The 20,080-nt window shown below is 47.5% G+C and overlaps 1 protein-coding gene across 1 annotated transcript; it reads left to right on the forward strand.

The window, feature by feature from the left end:
* The first annotated feature begins 269 nt into the window (after positions 1 to 269).
* On the forward strand, positions 270 to 18,699 carry Vps18 (VPS18 core subunit of CORVET and HOPS complexes). The gene is made up of 5 exons (XM_036185991.1): positions 270 to 668; positions 1,695 to 1,836; positions 12,670 to 12,761; positions 12,879 to 14,749; positions 17,473 to 18,699. Exons 1-5 carry the CDS (start codon positions 578 to 580, stop codon positions 18,196 to 18,198), a joined length of 2,922 nt encoding a protein of 973 aa, XP_036041884.1. The 5' UTR covers positions 270 to 577; the 3' UTR covers positions 18,199 to 18,699.
* The last annotated feature ends 1,381 nt before the right edge of the window (positions 18,700 to 20,080 follow it).

Raw genomic sequence — 20,080 nt, forward strand, 5'->3', positions numbered from 1 at the left:
AGCACAGCCGACTTTAGAACGACAATCTGAGGAAGGCAGGTTTCGGCAGCCGGAGATCGCTGCGATTGCTGGACGCAGCAGGGAAGGCTCGGGCTGCCCTCTAGCGTCCAGATGCGGAACTGCAGCAGGGCCGGCCGCGAGGGCTCGAGTTGCATCCCGCCCAGCGCTGGCTCCGCCCCCGCCGCCCCGAGTCTCCGACACGCCTAGCAGTGGAGGCGCCAATGCACTCGGCTCCGGTTAATACTTGCTTCTGAGAATCCGGAAGCACGTCATAAGCACGCGTCACGGGGGCGGGAGTCAGCTGAGCTGCCTAGGCGAGGTTGTGATCACCTGGGATCTGCTATGGGGAGTCTCTAATCTCTTGGGACTAGAGCTGGGGTGCAAAACTGCGCCAGATTCTAGTGGGGTCTCCTCGATCTTCTCGTCCTATACTGCGAAAGCGAAAAGGGCCTTCGCGTTTAAAAAAAGAGTCTCGGGATCTGTCAGACGCTGGGGAGTCACAGCTTGCACATCCAGGGCGACGGGGCTCCCAGTTGTGACCCTCAGACCCTAGACCTAAGGCCCAGAGCTCAATACTATGGCGTCCATCCTGGATGAGTATGAGGACTCATTGTCCCGCTCGGCCGTCTTGCAGACTGGTTGCCCTAGCGTGGGCATCCCCCATTCCGGTAAGTAAGAGGCCGTCACCGCCTCTTTCAATTCCGCTAGCATTTGTGGGGGAGTCCGGCTCAAGAATTTGGGGCGTACGTTCAGGATCTAAGCCCCAGGCCTCTCATAATCTCCTGCTTGTTAGTCGTCGAAGTTTGAAAGAGCCCCAGGAGCAGCCGCGTGATCTAGGCCCTAAGGTCCTTCAAAAGAGGGAACTGGGGCGCAGTTAAGGAAGTACTTGCCTTCCAGGCTGCAGTTTGGCTTTTGGGAGAACTGAAAACAGGTTCCAGGCTTCCCCTGATGTCTGGTTCTGTGGGGTTTTTTCCCCCACCAGACTTTTTATCGTGGAAACAGATTGGGGTGGGAATGAACACAGAACTTAGTGGAATGTGAATGTTATAGAAGGAGGAGGTTCGATCCTAAAGGGAATTTTGTCACTGAACAGGAAAGATGGAGGTGACTGGCCTTGGGCAAAGCCGGCTGCAGTTTAGAGTACGGGTGTCATTTCTAAGGAGAGTAGTACAACGTTGGCACAGTGTTGTGATATAATATTGCAGCGACCAGCGAGACAACAGCTGCAATCTGGGAACGGTTCTGACGGGATGAAGTCTCCAGAACTCTACATATTATGGAGACTCGCTGAGCTATGTCCCTGTGTGGACGGGGAGGAAAGGACAACTTTAGTTTTCTTGGGATTGGTGGGAAAAACACTAATAAGAGAGAATGCCCAAACCATCTCCCCCATACCAAACCACTCCCCAATTACCGCTGGGAACAAGCACATCATGATACAGCCTCATTCAGGTTCAGAGAACCAATCCTTCACTACCATCACAAGTGTGAGAAAAGCCAGGACTCTTAGTACAAAGACAACCAGAAAACTAACGTTGAGCTCTTCATTAACCAAGATCCAGTGGGTGGGAATACACTTGGGAAGTAGAAGAGTGCCAGGTAACACTGTTGTTTCTTAGGGTTTTCTGGGCTGCTCCCCCTCCCGCCCCCCTTCTCTGGATGCCACATTTTTGTTCTTCACTCCAAACCTATAGGGTATGTAAATGCCCAGCTGGAGAAGGAAGTGCCTATCTTCACGAAGCAGCGGATTGACTTCACTCCATCAGAGCCCATCACCAGTCTTCTCGTTTCCTGTAACCAGCTCTGCATGAGCCTGGGCAAGGACACACTGCTCCGGTAATGTATCTGGGGACTTTTAGCTGACTGGGTTCATTCTCCACACTTGGCAAGTGAAACAATAGATGTTCAGGAGATACCCTATTCCTTCCCAAAGAGAACCAACATAGTGGATGAAGACAGACCTACATTCAGATTCCAGCGAAATGTTCAGATTATCAGTTAACAGTCTTGAACAAGTCAGCTAATCTTTCTGGTCTTTCAACAGTTAAAGGTGGTCTCAACCTCCAGAGTTAGCCATACAGATCATTGGAACTGTCTGGGGAATCCTAAACAATATCCACTAGCTGACAGGTGTCAACAGAATCGTTTATCATGTGGGATAAGCCATCTGGAATAAAACAGACCTGTAACCCACAAAGATGAATCCCAGAATGAACAGTTGTTATAACTAGTGCTGGGAGTGTGGCTCCATACCTGGCATCCCTGAGGCCCTAGGTTTGATTCCCAGCACTGCGAAATAAGATGTAAATAAGAAGCCAGGGCTGGAGTTCGCTTAGAGTACTTGTGGAGCATTCAGAGTCCTTGATTAGATACTCAGCATGGCTGGACCAGGTGTGGTGGTGCACACCTGTAATCACAATACTTGGGAGGTAGAGGCAGGAGGATCTGAAGTTCAAGGACATCCTTAGCTGCATAGTGAATTTGAGGCCAGCCTGAACTATGGGAGACCCTGTTTCAAACCAACAGATTTCAGTGTGTGACACATACCTGTAATCTCAGCACTAGGGAGGCTGATGACAGAGGATTGGGAGCTTGTTCTAGGCTGCAGAGTGAGACCCTATTCAGAAAGCCAAAGAATAAACAACCACACAAACACCTTATGCACCAATAAGATGACAGTTTAGAATAAAGGGGAGGGTAAACAATACCCACAAGCAGTGCCCCCAGAAAGAACTTCAGGGATGAGGTCAGCCCGCAAAGTGCCTGCTTTGTAAGCAGGAGAACCCATGGAAAGAGCTGCAGTTGGCAGTGTGTGCACATATGAAAACCAGCTCTGGAGCAGATCAGAGAGGGGAATCCTGGGAGCTTGCAGGCCAGCCAGTATGGCCAAATTGGTGAGCTCCAGATTCAGTGGGAGACTCTCTCTCAAAAAATAAAGTGGACTGGACTTTGGTTCCTGACACCCACATTGGAAATCTCACAACTGCCTACAACTCTAGGTCGAGGTGACCCAGTACCTAGATCTTTTGATCTCTGTGAGCGCCTGTGCACACACACATGATTAAATAAAATGGATTTTGTTATGCACTATATATTGAATATTGCACACTATTCTGGGTGTGGTTGCACACGTCTTTTATCCCAGCACTGGAATGATGGACAGTTGTGGGCAGCCTAGTGGGTCCTGGGTCCTGGGTCCTCGGCAAGACTAAGTGCTCTTAACCAGTGAGCCATCTCTCTAATCCCTCTAATATATGTAACTTACACATTTTTAACATTTAAGTTGCAATCACTAATTGATGTTTTTCCTCCTTCTAACATGTGGGACCCAGGGATCAAACTCAGGCACCAGGCAGGGTGGCAAGTACCTTTATCTGCTGAATCCTCTCACCAGCCCCAGAAATTTAAAACATATATTCAAATGACATTGATTTATTTATTGATGGATTGATTGATTGATTGTGTGGTGGGGGTAGGGCTTGGATATGCCATAGTGAACGTGTGGAGGGCAAAGGACAGCCTTTTACCATGCTGCTCCATTAGGATTCCATTTCATATAATCAGAACTGACAGCAAGTGCCCTTACCATTGGACCATCTCACTGGTCCTTGACAATAATTTTAACCTCTGAGCAAAAAGAGTTAAAATAGGCCAGGGATGGTGACACATGCCTTTAGTCCCCACACTTGGAAGGCAGAGGCAGGCAGATCCCAGAGTTCAAGGCCAGCCTGTTCTACAGAATGAGTTCTAGGATTACCAGAGCTACAATAGAGAAACTCTCTCAAAAAATACAAAAAAATTAAAATAAAAAAATAAAAAGAAGTTAAAATAGTGATAAGCTGCTTTAGTTACTTATTTGAACCAAGATCTTTGTTCACACCAGGAAAGCACTCCCATGTAGCCAACGTCTCCATCACAGATCACTGTGGCTTTTTCTTTTGGGGACAGGGTCTCACATAGTTCAAGGCTGTGACTCTCTAATCATCCTGTCTCAGGAACAGAGTTACAGGTGTGTGCCACCTGCCCAGCACCAAGAGATGTTATTAAAACCCATCAGAGTGGTGCAATTCAAATCTAGTAATAAACAGGGCTGGTAAAGCTACAGGGGAACGCACTGCCACGCATGACACCCTTGAGGTCTTAGGTCAGACAGCTGCCACGTACACAACTGTAAATGGCCGTCATCTTTTGAAAAGGTGATCTGGCAGTGTCTTAAAAGTAAGAACATCTGGACTGGTAACTGACTTAACAGGTAAAGGGGCCTGCTGCCGAGCCTGACTGCCTTAGTTAGATTCCTCAGACCTACGTGGGAGGAGGAGAGAGCTGGTTCCTGTAAGTTGCCCTCTACCCTCAACTCACACACCATGCGCACATGCACACACGCGCACACACAGTTCAGTTGTTTTTAATAAAGAAACTAGCAGGACAATGGTGGTACATGCCTTTAATCCCAGTACTGAGGAGGCAGAGGCAGGCAGATTTGAGTTTGAGGCCAGCCTGGTCTACAGAGCGAGTTCCAGGGCAGCCTGAGTATACAGAGAAACCTTGTCTCAAAAACAAACAAAAAAATTATCTGTTAGGGCATGCTGGCACATGTTTATAATCCCAGCATTTAGTAAGGCCGGAGGGTCTCAACTAGGCTAGCCTGGGTTAACACAGCAAGACCCTGACTCAAAAACAAAACAAGAGAAGAAAAGAAACTTAAAAAAAAAATAAACATATAGCCGGGCAGTGGTGGTGCATGCCTTTAATCCTAGCACTTGGGAGACAGGTGGATCTCTGTGAGTTCGAGGCCAGCCTGGTCTACAGAATGAGTTCCAGGACAGGCTCCAAAGCTATAGAGAAACCCTGTCTCAAAAAGAAAAAAAAAAAAAAAAAATCTATGAATTAGATTCAGTCATAATTTAAGTGAATATAAATAAAAAGAAAAGTAGCCATTTGAAGGGGTACTGATTCATGAATATTGATCATTGCATCATTTGTGGTAAGCAAAATGACCTGAGTTAAATGCCCATTGACAAGGAAATAGTGACTAAATTGTAATTCATCTGTAAAGTGGAATGCCATGCAATTATTAAGAACCATGGACCGAGCGGTGGTGGCACACGCCTGTAATCCCAGCACTCTGGAGGCAGAGGCAGGAGGATCTCTATGAGTTCGAGGCCAGCCTGGTCTACAAAGCAAGTTCCAGGAAAGCTACAGAGAAACCCTGTCTGGGAAAAAAAAAGGAACCATGAGGGCCTGGGACATAGCTAAGCCAGTAAAGGTGCGTGCTGCCAACCCCACAGCCTGTACCGTATACATGGATCTGTGCACACGGTGGAGACAAGAACTGACTCCACAGGTTGTCCTCTGACTTCCACATGTGTGCAGGAGTATGCACATGCACCTCCCCGATACTAAATTAATGAATGCAATAAATTAAAAGCAAAGCTGGGCATGGTGGCGCACACCTTTAATCCCAGCACACAGGAGACAGAGGCAGGTGGGTTTCTATGAGTTTGTGGTCTCTAGAGCGAGTTCCAGGACAGCCAGGGCTACACAGAGGAACCCTGTCTTGGGGGGAAATAAGGAAGAAAGCTTTATCTATTGGTTACTATAAACTGTTCAAAAAGTATCATTAATTGGGAAAATCAAGTTACAAATAGCAGTGTGAAGGTGTTTTTGTAATAAAAGCAATATAACAACCCTTTTTTTTAATTTTTATTTTTTTTTGGTTTTTCGAGACAGGGTTTCCCTGTGTAGCTTTGCACCTTTCCTGGAACTCACTTGGTAGCCCAGGCTGGCCTCGAACTCACAGAGATCTGCCTGCCTCTGCCTCCCGAGTGCTGGGATTAAAGGCGTGCGCCACTATCGCCCGGCAACAACCCTTATTTATTTTTATTTATTTGTGTGTGTGTGTGTGTGTGTTTTGGTTTTTCAAGACAAGATTTTTTTTTTTTTTAAGATTTATTTATTTGTTATGTATACAGTGTTCTATCTGCATGAAGGCCTGCACACCAGAAGAGGGCACCAGATCTCATTACAGATGGTTGTGAGCCATCATGTGGTTGCTGGGAATTGAACTCAGGACCTCTGGAAGAACAGGCAGTGCTCTTAACCTCTGAGCCATCTCTCCAGTCCCGACAAGATTTTTTTATATAACAGTCCTGCCTGTCCTGGAACTATCTCTGTAGACCAGGCTGACCTCAAACTCATAGAGATCCTCTTGCTGGGATTAAGGACATGCACCACCAACACCCAGTTAGCAACCCTATTTATGTTGTGAGCATGAAAAGATGTTTATGGACTGGAGAGATGGCTCAGAGGTTAAGAGCATTGGCTACTCTTTCAGAGGTCCTGAGTTCAATTCCCAGCAACCACATGTGTGCCTGAGGGGGACAGAAGAGGGTGAAATTGCAGGTGGCTATAAGCCACCTGACAGGGGTACTGGGAACCACACTTAGGTCTCTGGAAGAGCTACAAGTACTCTTAACTGCTTGGCCATCTCTCCACCCAGAACATTAAGAGATATTTTTTTTAAATATAATTTTTTATTTAAAAAATTTTTCTTTCCTTTTACATACTAACCCTTCCTCCTCTTCTCCTGCTCCTCCCCCACAACCTACTCCTATCCCACTCCCATCCCCTCCTCATAGAGGTAAGGTAAGGCCTCCCTTGGGTAGTCAACACAGGCTGTCATACCATGTTGGGGATGGACCTAGCCCCTCCCCCCTGCATCAGGCTGAGTAAGGCATTGCACCAAAGGATTGGGGTCTAAAAAGCCAGTTGGTGTACCCAGGATAAGTCCTGGTCCCATTGCCAGGGGACCCACAAGCACATCAAGCCATGCAACGTTCACCCACAGTCAGAGGCCTAGTTCAGTCCCATGCAGGCTCCCCAGCTGTCAGTCCAGAGTCCGTGAGCTCCCACTAGCTTGGGTCAGCTATTTCTGTGTTTTTTTCCCCATCATGATTTTGACCCTCCCCACCCTTGCTCTTACAACCCCCTCCCCCTTCAACTCAACTCCAGGATCTTGACTAAGTGCTTGGCTGTGGGTCTCTGCATCTGCTTCCATCAGTTACTGGATGGAGGTTCAATGATGACAATTAGGGTAGACACCAATCTGAGGGCAGGGGAAGCTAGTTCAAGCACCCTCTCCACCATTGCTATGAGCCTTAGCTGGGGACAATCTTGTGAGTTCCTGGGGTTTTCCCTAGCTGCAGATTTCTCCCCATCTCCCTAATGGTACACTTTGTCAAGATGTCTCTTTCATTGCTCTCCATCTCTGTCTCTCCCCTATGTTCTCATCTCCTCTCTCCTCCCATCCCCTCCACTCTATTCCCCCCTCATAAATTATCCAAGAGATCTTAACCCTTTCTCCTTCCCAGGGCAATCCTCTTAGTGGCCTCCTCTTTACCTAGCTTCTCTGGGATGAAGAGATTTTTAAGGGTAATTTATTTCATATCTGTATTTTTTAAAGAGTGGTCCATGTGGCTGGAGGGATGGCTCAAAGGTTAAGAGCACTGGCTGCTAGAAGTCCTGAGTTCAATTCCCAGCAACCATATGGCTCACAACCATCTATAATGAGACCTGATGCCCTCTTCTGGTGTGCAGATAGAACACTATATACATAATAAACAAATCTTTTTTTTTTTTTTTTAAGTTCACTTTTTTTTCAGTTGGTAATGAGGGTTCTTAAGTAGGATTCTCTATACAGTTTACAGTTCTTGAGATTGTATTAAGAATTTTTGGGGTTGGAGATGGCTTAGTGGTCATTATTCTCACTGCTCCTCCAGAGGACCTGAGTTCCGTTTCTGAGCACATGTCAGGCAGTGTACAGCCTCCTGTGACGCTAGCTTCAGGAAACCTGACTTCCTTCTGACTTCTGCAGGCACCTGCACACACATGGCATTCATTCACATAGGTGCATACACATAAATAAAAAGAAGTAAGTCACTGGGCGGTGGTGGCGTACACCTTTAATCCCAGCACTCTGGAGGCAGAGGCAGGTGGATCTCTGTGAGTTCGAGGCCATTCTGATCTACAGAGCTAGTTCTAGGACAGCCAAGGCTACACAGAGAAACCCTGTCCTTTTTTGTTTGTGTTTGTTTTTGTTTTCGGGTTTTTTTTGTTTTTTGTTTTGTTTTTTTTCTTTTGAGCTGAGGATTGAACCCAGGGCCTTGTGCTTGTTAGGCAAGCACTCTACCACTGAGCTAAATCCCCAACCCCAAGAAACCCTGTCTTGAGAAACAAACAAAAGAATCTTTTGTGTCTATTTAGCCTTAGACTTTCAAGTCAGTGGTCTAAAAAGGAACTTCCCAGGTGCTGGAGGATGGCTCAGTGGTTAAGAGTACTTACCGTTCATGCAGAGGACCTGGGTTAGATTCCCAGTACCCACATGGCAGCTCACAACTGTCGGTAACTCCAGTTCCAGACAATCCAATACCCTTTTCTGACTTCCATGGGTTTCTGCATACACGTATGTTGATGCACAACACGTACACATTAAATAAATAATGTAAATATTTTAATAAGGGGACTTCTGTAGCACGAATCTTAAAAGTTCTTATTAATTAATAAAACAAACCTGGAGCCAGGTGCTGGGGTCAACACTGGAAGATCAGAGAAGCAGAACAAACCACAGCCACCTCACCTCGCCAATTTCTCAGCTGATCCTGTTTCCTCAGACTGGAAGCCTCTGTGTCCTTATCCAAATGGATCTCAGCTGAACTGCTTCTGAAAAGCCCAAAAGCTTAACTAGGCTAGTTCCTGGTTTTCACGCCTTATATACCTTTCTGCTTTCTGCCATCACTTCCTGGGATTAAAGGCTCTTGTTACCAGCTTGGCTATTTCCAGTGTGGCCTTGAACTCACAGAGATCCAAACGGATCTCTGCCTCTGGAATGCTAGGATTAAAGGTGTGAGTGTCACCATTTTCTGGCCTCTATATCTAGTGGCTATCTGTTCTCTGACCCCAGATAAATTTATTAGGGTGCACAATATTTGGGGAACACAATTTCACCACATTTCTCCTTTTTTGTCTAAAATTAAAAAAGCTTATTACTAATTATAAGAAAAACTATATCCAATAAGTATATACAATATATACAGTCAAGAATTACATTAACAATGTCTAGTCCATTAACATTTGACAGATTCAGACAAAAAAATTTCATTACTTATCCTATTTAAAACAAGTAGTTCCTTTTTAAAAGTAGATTCAATAATTGACCTTTTTATCTTATCATATCCATAGTCTCTATTTTCATAATTGATTCAATAATCTACCTTTTGTCATTTTTATATGTTCCCCTTTCTCGTTTTAGAGTAGATTCAATGATCTACCTCATATCTATATTCTCTTTTTTCTTTTTCTTTTTTTAAACAAAAACTCTGAATCTAATCTCCTTGTTGAGCTTTTTTCCTGACTATTAATAATTAACAATTTGTAACCAACCATCATAAACAATGACAATATCCATAACTCATTAAACAACCAAAAACCTCCCATCTCCCCACTTGGGAATGTGGGCATCGTTTTCTTAAAATTACTTCCTCCTTTCTGGGCGTGAAGACATCTTTAGGGGATCCTGAAAAGAAATCTTTTGGGTTAATTGTCAAGTCCTGAGAGAGGTAGCTGTATCATTTGTTCAGTCTCTGCATAACGGGAAAGTTCACGGCTGCCTCAAGTCCTTGCTTGAGTAGTCAGAATTTGGACATCGCAGCTAGCCATCTTGAAATTTCAGTTTGTAGTCCAAAGCTGATGATCTGTAGATGATGTTTGTCAGCTTAGTGGTATTTTATTGTCCACGCGGAATTGTTGTTGTAGGGCCCCATCTTCTTCCTGGAGACTCAGTTGATGTTAAGCCTGGCCGTGATTTCCTGCAGAAAACTGATAAAGACTTAAACACAAAGACATGGATAGGCAGCTAATTGAAGCCCCCCCTTTTTTTTTCTAGAATTAGTTAGTATTCTATATGACTATTAACATCTTAACAAGGTTTAATATATATATATATATATATAGTAAATTTTGATATAAAATTCATACTTTAAGAAAAGTTTAAAGAATCAGAATAGAATCAAAGAATTGAGATTAGTAATAGAATAGTCCCTTAATTAATTTGGTTTTTCTCCTGTCCCATATCAGAAGATGGCTCTTTCTTCTGGTATGATACAGGGAGTTTGCATTTCCCTTTTAACAACATGCTTGAGTTTAAAGAAGGAGAGAGCCATTCTCCAACTCCAAAGTCAGCTTTAAATTTTAATTGAACTGGGACTACAAGAAGACCAATAGTGTTAAATGTCTTTAGAGAAGAGCAGAAACAAACATTTAGGAAGACTTATGAAATTTTATAGATGATATACCAATAGGCCATTTTACTCTCTTTCTTGAACATTTTTTCTAGATGATTTGTCCTTTTTCTTCAGATGTCTCATTTGTCCAGTGTTCTTCAGATTCCTTAGCCTTCATTCTCCTAAAAGACAAAAACAAAAACCCTTCCCCAAGACTAATTTGGGGGAGGTTCCCTTTTGGCAAGTTATATCTGATTAAATGAGAAGGCATGTGTTAATGGTATAAGTTAGTTTAAATTGAGTGGTCATGCTGGTTGATGAACTATCACCTCCTCTAATTAAGAGGTCTCTCTTGTTCAAATCGAACCTTTATCAATTTTGATGGTACCCACAGCTTATCTTCTCCTGCAGAAACAAAAGCAAAACCTCGTCCCCAACGTAACACATACCCTGGTTTCCATTCTGAGGTCAGCACATCCTTAAAGTATATAGGCTGATTTAATTCTGTAGTTTTTTCTATTATCCAATGTCTCTCTGCAGCTGTTCCTTTCTCATTAGCATTGAGAAAATTCAAAGTTAATAGAGCATTATGCAGTCTATTTCTGGGGGTTTTGTTACCCCTTTCTGTTTATTTAGCATATCTTTTAGAGTTCTGTTTGATCTTTCTATAACTGCTTGGCCTATAGGATTATGTGGTATACCTGTAATATGCTTTATATTGTAATAAGCAAAAAACGGTTTCATTTTACCAGAGACATATGCTGGAACATTGTCAGTTTTAATTTGTGCAGGTATACCCATGATGGCCATAACTTCTAGCAAATGAATGATTACAGAATCAGCTTTTTCAGAACTCAAAGCAGTCGCCCATTGGAATCCTGAATAAGTATCAATGGTATGGTATACATATTTCAGTTTTCCAAATTCTGCATAGTAAAACACATCCATCTGCCAGATTTCATTCCTCTGAGTACCCTTTGGGTTACATCCTGCTGGTAATGGTGTCTGATTGTAAAAGGAACAAGTAGGACATTTCCTCACAATTTCCTTGGCTTATTGCCAGGTTATGGAAAAATCCTTTTTTAAACCTTTACTATTGACATGATGTTTTTTTATGAAATTCTGAAGCCTCCAGCACATTTCCTATCAATAATTTATCAATCTCATCATTACCTTGTGCTAGAGGGCCTGGCAGACCAGTATGGGATCTGATGTGAGTTATATATAAAGGATGACTCCTTTCCCTGATTGTATCTTGTAATTGAATAAATAGTGAAGTTAATTCTGACTCATCAGGGATAAATTCTGCAGCCTCAATATGTAAGACTTCTCTTTCAGCATACTGAGAGTCAGTAACTATGTTGAGAGGTTCTGAAAAATTCATTAATACCAACAGGATAGCATATAGTTCTGATTTTTTTTTGTTTTGTTTTTTTGTTTTGTTTTGTTTTTTCGAGACAGGGTTTCCCTGTGTAGCTTCGCGCCTTTCCTGGAACTCACTTTGGAGGCCAGGCTGGCCTCGAACTCACAGAAATCCACCTGCCTCTGCCTCTCAAGTGCTGGGATTAAAGGTGTGCGCCGCTCAGTTCCGATTTTTGAACTGAATTATAAGGACTTTGAACTTTACTTAAATTTTCTGATTTGTAACCTGCCTTTCCTTGTTTGTTTGCACCTGTATAAAATGTATGAACTCCAGATATGGGTGTGTCCTGTACAGTTTGAGGCAAAATCCAATCAGCTCTCTTTATAAGATCAATTCTAGGGGCTGGAGAGATCACTCGGAGGTTAAGAGCACTGGCTGCTCTTCCAGAGGTCCTGAGTTCAATTCCCAGCAACCTCATGGTGGCTCACAACCATCTGTAATAAGGTCTGGTGCCCTTTTCTGGTTGGTCATACATGCTGTATACATAACAAATAAATAAATCTTAAAAAAAAAAATCAATTCTATCACTTTTGGGATATTTGCTGTTAATTTCTCCCAAATAATTATGGCAAACTCTTTGCCAAGGTTCACTTTCTGCCTGTAATTTTTCTAATTCTCCTTAGTTAAAGGTATGACAATTTCTGCTGGGTCTATTTCTGCTAATTGACGAAGTCTCAATTTTCCTTTCAAAATCAAGTCAGAGATTTTTTTCCACATAAGTTTTTTATTTTGTATTTAGTTCATTTGGTAAAAATATCCATTCCAATATAATATCTTCCCTCTGCATTAATATTCCTGTAGGAGAATATCTAGAGGGCAAAATAACCAAAATGCAATCCAGTTTTGGATCGATCCGATCCACGTGTCCTTCATGTACTTTCTTTTCTACCAAGGCCAATTCTTTCTCAGCCTCAGGTGATAATTCTCTTGGACTTCTTGAGAGTAACACTGTGACTCTTGTCTTTACAGCATAGATTTGGGTAAGGCAAGTGAACCCAACCGTGTGGAACTGGGGCGCAAGGACGATGCCAAAGTTCACAAGATGTTCCTGGACCACACTGGTAAGTGCTGTGGGAGATCCAGGAGGGCTCCTCTGAGAGTTCACGCCTGGATGGGTGGGGTCTGGACGGGTGGGAAGACACAGTATCCGCTCAGGGGCCGTTTTCCTCCCACTCCAGGCTCCCACCTGCTGGTTGCTCTGAGTAGCACCGAGGTCCTCTATATGAACCGCAATGGGCAGAAGGTCCGGCCCCTGGCACGCTGGAAGGGGCAGCTGGTGGAGAGCGTCGGCTGGAACAAAGCGCTGGGCAATGAGAGCAGCACCGGCCCCATCCTGGTCGGCACGGCTCAAGGGCAGATCTTTGAAGCAGAGCTCTCAGCCAGCGAAGGTGGCCTTTTCGGCCCTGCCCCGGATCTCTACTTCCGTCCCCTGTACGTGTTAAATGAAGAAGGAGGTCCGGCACCTGTGTGCTCCCTGGAGGCTGAGCGCGGCCCTGATGGGCGAGGCTTTGTGATTGCTACCACTCGACAGCGCCTCTTCCAGTTCATAGGCCGAGCGGCAGAGGACGCCGAAGCCCAGGGCTTCTCGGGGCTCTTTGCTGCCTACACAGACCACCCGCCCCCGTTCCGTGAGTTTCCTAGCAATTTGGGGTATAGCGAGTTGGCTTTCTATACCCCCAAGTTACGCTCTGCGCCTCGTGCCTTCGCCTGGATGATGGGGGATGGTGTGCTGTATGGCTCGCTGGACTGCGGCCGTCCCGACTCCCTGCTGAGTGAGGAGCGGGTGTGGGAGTATCCAGCGGGGGTTGGTCCTGGAGCCAATCCACCCCTGGCCATCGTCTTGACCCAGTTTCATTTCCTGCTGCTGCTGGCAGACCGGGTGGAGGCTGTGTGTACACTGACGGGGCAGGTGGTGCTGCGGGATCACTTCCTGGAGAAGTTTGGACCACTGAGGCACATGGTGAAGGACTCATCCACAGGTCACCTGTGGGCCTACACTGAGCGCGCAGTCTTCCGATACCACGTGCAGCGGGAGGCTCGGGATGTCTGGCGCACGTACCTGGACATGAACCGCTTTGACCTGGCCAAAGAGTATTGTCGAGAGAGGCCCGATTGCCTGGACACAGTCCTGGCCCGGGAGGCTGATTTCTGCTTTCGCCAGCATCGCTACCTGGAGAGCGCCCGCTGCTATGCTCTGACCCAGAGCTACTTCGAGGAGATTGCCCTCAAGTTTTTGGAGGCCCGGCAAGAGGAGGCGCTGGCCGAGTTTCTACAGCGGAAACTGGCCGGCTTGAAGCCAACTGAGCGTACCCAGGCCACACTGCTGACCACTTGGCTGACAGAGCTCTACCTGAGCCGGCTCGGTGCCCTGCAGGGTGACCCAGATGCCCTGAATCTCTACCGGGATACACGGGAGTGCTTCCGTACCTTCCTCAGTAGCCCTCGGCACAAGGAGTGGCTCTTTGCCAGCCGGGCCTCTATCCATGAGCTGCTCGCCAGCCATGGGGACACAGAGCATATGGTGTACTTTGCAGTGATCATGCAGGACTACGAACGGGTGGTGGCGTACCACTGCCAGCATGAGGCCTACGAGGAGGCCCTGGCCGTCCTTGCCCGCCACCGTGACCCCCAGCTCTTCTACAAATTCTCACCCATCCTCATCCGACATATCCCCCGCCAGCTAGTAGATGCCTGGATTGAGATGGGCAGCCGGCTGGATGCTCGGCAGCTCATCCCTGCCCTGGTGAACTATAGCCAGGGTGGTGGGGCTCAGCAGGTGAGCCAGGCCATCCGCTATATGGAATTCTGCGTGAATGTGCTTGGCGAGACCGAGCAAGCCATTCACAACTACCTGCTGTCACTGTATGCCCGTGGCCAGCCAGCCTCGCTGCTGGCCTACCTGGAGCAAGCTGGAGCCAGCCCGCACCGAGTGCATTACGATCTCAAATATGCGCTTCGACTCTGTGCTGAGCATGGTCACCACCGCGCTTGTGTCCACGTCTATAAGGTGTTGGAGCTGTATGAGGAAGCTGTGGACCTGGCCCTGCAGGTAAATCTTGACCTCATCTAGGAGAGGGACCTGGAGAGAAGTAACCTAAAGAGGCAGAAAGGTTCCAGGAGGTAAGGCTAGCTCTTGCTGGCTTCTCCAGCAGAGAAGTGCTGTAGTGTAGAGGTTGAAAGCTGAGTTTGAGGTGTGTGCTGTTGCCTATAATCCCAGCACTTGGGAGGTTAAGGCAGAAGGATCATGAGATTGAGGACAGTTTAGGCTACACAGTGAGTATCTGTTTTTTTGTTTTGTTTTTTCTTTTTCTTTCTTTTTTTTTTTTTTTTTTTTTTTTTTTGGTTTTTTGAGACAGGGTTTCTCTGTAGCTTTGGAGCCTGTCCTGGAACTCACTCTGTAGACCAGGCTGGCCTCGAACTCACAGAGATCCGCCTGCCTCTGCCTCCCGAGTGCTGGGATTAAAGGCGTGCGCCACTACCACCCAGCGTGCATTGGTGTTTTGCCTGCATGTGTGTCTGAGTGAGAGTACCAGATCCCTTGGAACTGGAGTTACAGTCTCGAGCTGCCATGTGGGTGCTGGGAATTGAATCTTAGTCCTCTAGAAGAGCAGCCAGTGCTCTTAACCGCTGCAGCCATCTCCCCAGACCCCAAGTGAGTCCCTGTCTTTGGAGAAAAAAAAAAGCAAGGGAAGGGGAAGGAAAAAGAACACGCACTAGGACGTCAGGGTTTGAACTCTCACTTTGTCACCTTGCTGTGTGACGTGGGGCTGGTTTCTGAACCCTCTGTGCCTTAGATTACCCGTTAAATGGTGGTAATGAGGCAGTAAGCTGACTGGGCAGGTGAAAGCACTGGCTGTACAGACTTGATAGATAGCCTAGTTCCGCTCACAGGTGCCACGGTGGGAGGAGAACTGACTGCCAGAAGTGTCCTCTGACCTGTGCACATGCGCTCTGATACACACACCTACCCTCCTTCCATATTGCAATCAAAGAATTTGTGAAGGTAATGTCAAGAGTAGTTTTGGTTTTTTTGTTTGTTTGTTTGTTTTTTTTTTTTTTTTGAGACAAATCTGTGTACCCCTGGCTCTTCTGTAACTTGCTCTGTAGACTAGGCTGGCCTTGAACTCAGATCTACCTGCATCTGCCTCTTGAATGCTAGGTTTTGTTTTGTTTTGTTTTTTTTGAGACAGGGTTTCTCTGTCTAGCTTTGCTCCTTTCCTGGGACTCACTTGGTAGCCTAGGCTGGCCTCGAACTCACAGAGATCCACCTGCCTCTGCCTCCTGAGCGCTGGGATTAAAGGCGTGCACCACCACCGCCCGGCAAGTTTTTTTTTTTTTAACCTAATAATGTGAATTAATACTGTATAAATAAAGCATTCAGGAGCTTATTATAGTGGCTATACAGTGAGTTCTGGGCCAGCCTGGGCTACATAGTGAGCAACTGCTGTCTCAAAAAGAAAAAAAAAAATCAATTAACATGGGCTATCGAGATGGTTCATAGGTTAACAGCAGTTGCTGCTCTTGCAGAGGACTTGGGTTCAGTTCCCAGCACCTACATGGTGGCTCACAACCATCTGTAACTTCAATTTAAGGGATCTGATAGCCTCTTCTGGCTGCCACAGGCACCAATAAATAAATAAACTAAGCACTCATAAGCACATGGTGACTGATAAACAGATTAGCAGAAGGAGAAGATGCTAAGTTACATCTCTCAAATCCTTAAAGATTGCGAGGAAGGAATGTCTGCTTATTTGTTGGTGTGTGTGTGCAGGTGCATGTGTGGAAGCCAGAGGAGGTCATCTGCTGGTCTCACCCATCATTCTCTGCTTTATTCCTTTGAGGCAGGGTCTCTCTCTGAACCTGGAGGTTCTGGGTTTTAGCTACACTGATAGCCCTCAAACCCCATCGACCTTCCTGTCTTCACTCCCCACAACTCTGGGGTTGCAGGTCTGGGCAAGAGCACACCCAGCTTGTTATATGGTTGCTGGGGTCTGAGCAGAGCCATCTTCCCAGCCCTATTTGGGTTTTTGAAACAGAGTTTCCATCTGTTGTTGTCATCATGTACCCCAAACTGATCTGGAAATCACTGGGCAGCCCAGGCTGGCCTCAAGCTGAGCCTTAGTGCAGGATTTAGAACATTGCAGCAAGATCTCAAGTGTTCCCCATGTGGCTTGTGAGACAGGGTCTCCCATAGCCTAGGCTGGCTCCACCTCCCGGGTGCTGGGGTGTGGGTGTGCAACACCATCTCTGTTCCACCTCCTGAGTGCTGGGGTGTGGGTGTGCAACACCATCTCTGTCTCCACCTCCTGAGTGCTGGGGTGTGGGTGTGCAACACCATCTCTGTCTCCACCTCCTGAGTGCTGGGGTGTGGGTGTGCAGCACCATCTCTGTCTCCACCTCCTGAGTGCTGGGGTGTGGGTGTGCAACACCATCTCTGTCTCCACCTCCTGAGTGCTGGGGTGTGGGTGTGCAACACCATCTCTGTCTCCACCTCCTGAGTGCTGGGGTGTGGGTGTGCAGCACCATGCTTTGGGCATTACCAGCTGATCATTAAATTCACTAACAGTGGAGGCCTGCCACCAACAATAGCCTTTCCATAGCGGTGATAGGACAGACGATACGGATGTCTGTTGTGCCTCTTGCCACCTGGAGTGCGGAGAATCCTGCTTGTGCCCCCTCCTCAGGCCCAGTTTTCTGGGACCATCTGTCTCTCCAGTCGTCTGGTCCTAGGTGGGGCGTGGCTGGACCCTGATACCCCTGGTCTCTCCACAGGTGGATGTGGACCTGGCCAAGCAGTGTGCAGACCTGCCAGAGGAGGATGAAGAGCTACGCAAGAAGCTGTGGCTCAAGATCGCTCGGCACGTGGTCCAGGAGGAGGAGGACGTGCAGACGGCCATGGCCTGCCTGGCCAGCTGCCCCCTGCTCAAGATTGAGGATGTGCTGCCTTTCTTTCCCGACTTTGTCACAATCGACCACTTCAAGGAGGCCATCTGCAGTTCCCTGAAGGCCTACAACCACCACATCCAGGAGCTGCAGCGGGAGATGGAAGAAGCCACGGCCAGCGCCCAGCGTATCCGAAGAGACTTGCAGGAGCTGCGGGGACGCTATGGCACTGTGGAACCCCAGGACAAATGCTCCACCTGCGACTTCCCTCTGCTCAACCGACCCTTTTACCTGTTCCTCTGTGGCCACATGTTCCACGCTGACTGTCTGCTGCAGGCCGTGAGGCCTGGCCTTTCTGCCTGCAAGCAGGCCAGGCTTGAGGATCTGCAGCGCAAGCTTGGGGCTGCGCCTCCCCCCACCAAAGGCTCTGTGAAGGCCAAAGAGGCCGAAGCTGGGGCTTCGGCTGGGGGGCCCAGCCGGGAGCAGCTCAAGGCTGACCTCGATGAACTGGTGGCTGCTGAGTGTGTGTACTGTGGGGAGCTGATGATTCGCTCCATTGACCGGCCCTTCATTGACCCCCAGCACTATAAGGAGGAACACCTCAGCTGGCTATAGGAAGGTGTCCCCTTGTGGGTGGACAGGCAGGGTGCAGCTAGCAGACTCCCCTGAGAACGCCACACTCTGCTTGGTGTTCAGTCCTTGAGATCTCCCGGCCTGTGATTGGGGGGGGGGGGTTCCAGGCTGCTCCCCTGAGGTTTCAGATCTGCCTTAGAGAGGTTCATCCCCCAGGCAGCCCACGAGCCTGGAGAGGTCACATGATCCTTCCAGCCCCCTGCCTCTAACAGCTGCTTTGTTCTTGCTATGTCCTAACACATTCACCTGGACTGGGTAGTCCTCCTGTGTCCCTCCAGCCTCTGGGCCTCCAGCCCGCCCTCTTCTGTGGGAAGTAGGCGTCCCAGGGCACTGGTGGAGAGGGCGGTACTGAGGGTAGGTGTGCTCATTTGGCTATGTGGAGATGTGTGTGACTCTGGGGCTCCACTATTGGGGGGGTCCTGAGACTGAGGGCAAACCAAGGCCACGTGGACAGGTGGAGAGCATTAAATTATCTGTGCCGCAGCGGTGACTCTGGACTTGTCTTTATGCTGATGCCGAACCTGACAGGACAGGATGCCAAGAAGGGCTGGGATGCCATAAGAAAGCCTCCTGCGTTGAGTGTGGTGGTGCATGCCTGTAATCCCAGCACTCAGGCAGAAGCAGGCAGATCTCTGTTCCTTCAAGACCAGTCTGGTCTACGTACTAAGTTCTAGGCCAGCCAAGGCTACATAGTATGGCCCTGTCTCAAGTAAAGTTAAAAAAATAATAATAAAGACCCCCCTGCAAGCCTTCACATGTGGTCCTTCACCGGGGGGTGAGACAGTCTCCCTAGACTTACTTGCTTCCTTTTTTCCCTCTATCTGACCATAAGGCTCAGTTAGGGATTACCGTCCCTCAGCCTAAATCATAGCGCTATTCTCCCCTCTGGCCAGCAGGTGGCGCTGCTGCTCACAGACTTCATCCAGCTCTGGCACCTTGGGGCCCTGATTTCTCAACCATGCCTCCTCGGCTATCTTCCTAGTTGTAGGAATTTTCTAGAACTCCCCACTGCCTGATCATGATTCTAAGCCCTTAATTATTTTTTGCAGTGTATTTTATTAGCGTACGTTGTATATAATGATGGATTCCTTGAGTTACAGTTACTCCCCGCCTGTTGCTCTCTCTTCCCACTCTCTCTGATCCCCTCCTCTGCCTCCCTCTTCTACTCTCAAGTCTGTATTTGTGTGCGGGCGGGCGTGCATACACGTGGGTGTAGTTCTATGCCTGTGTCCCGCTGAGTTTCGTTAGGGCTGCTTACAGGACGACAGGCACCTTACCCGTGTTTGCAACACTAAGGACGATGAGAAAATGCCTCTTCCTCCCCCATCAACCCTTTGTATTTGTTTGTTTTTCCAGATAGAGTTTCTCTGTGTAGCCCTGGCTATCCCAGAACTCACTTTATAGACCAGGCTGACCTCAAACTCACCGAGATCCACCTGCCTCTGCCTCCTGGGATTAAAGGTGTGCACCACCACCTCCCGGCCCCCATCAGCCCTGAACTGAGCATAAATCCTCGGGAAGGGGTGGGACCCTGTGAGCCCCAGGACAGTGTTAACAGCCTAGGCTAATCCTGTGCAGATCTTGTATGGGTGTGAGCAACACTCACAACTGCTGTGGGTTCAAGAGTACCCAGAGGCAGTATCCACCCCCTTCCCTGCCTGTCTCTCTCTTCTGCAGTGCTCTCTGCACTGTGGAGGGTAGCCTGCCGATGTCTCATACATGGCGTTAAGTCCACATCCTCTCCAGTGGCTCTTAACACATTCTATTCTTTGCTCACTCCTCTGCCAGCCTGTCCTTGGCCTTGCTCTCAGGCTCTGTGGCATTTGATCTGTCTTCTCCTTATCTCTCTCCTATGACTTTGCCT

Source organism: Onychomys torridus, chromosome 4 (genome assembly GCF_903995425.1).
Source record: "Onychomys torridus chromosome 4, mOncTor1.1, whole genome shotgun sequence".
NCBI lineage: Eukaryota > Metazoa > Chordata > Mammalia > Rodentia > Cricetidae > Onychomys > Onychomys torridus.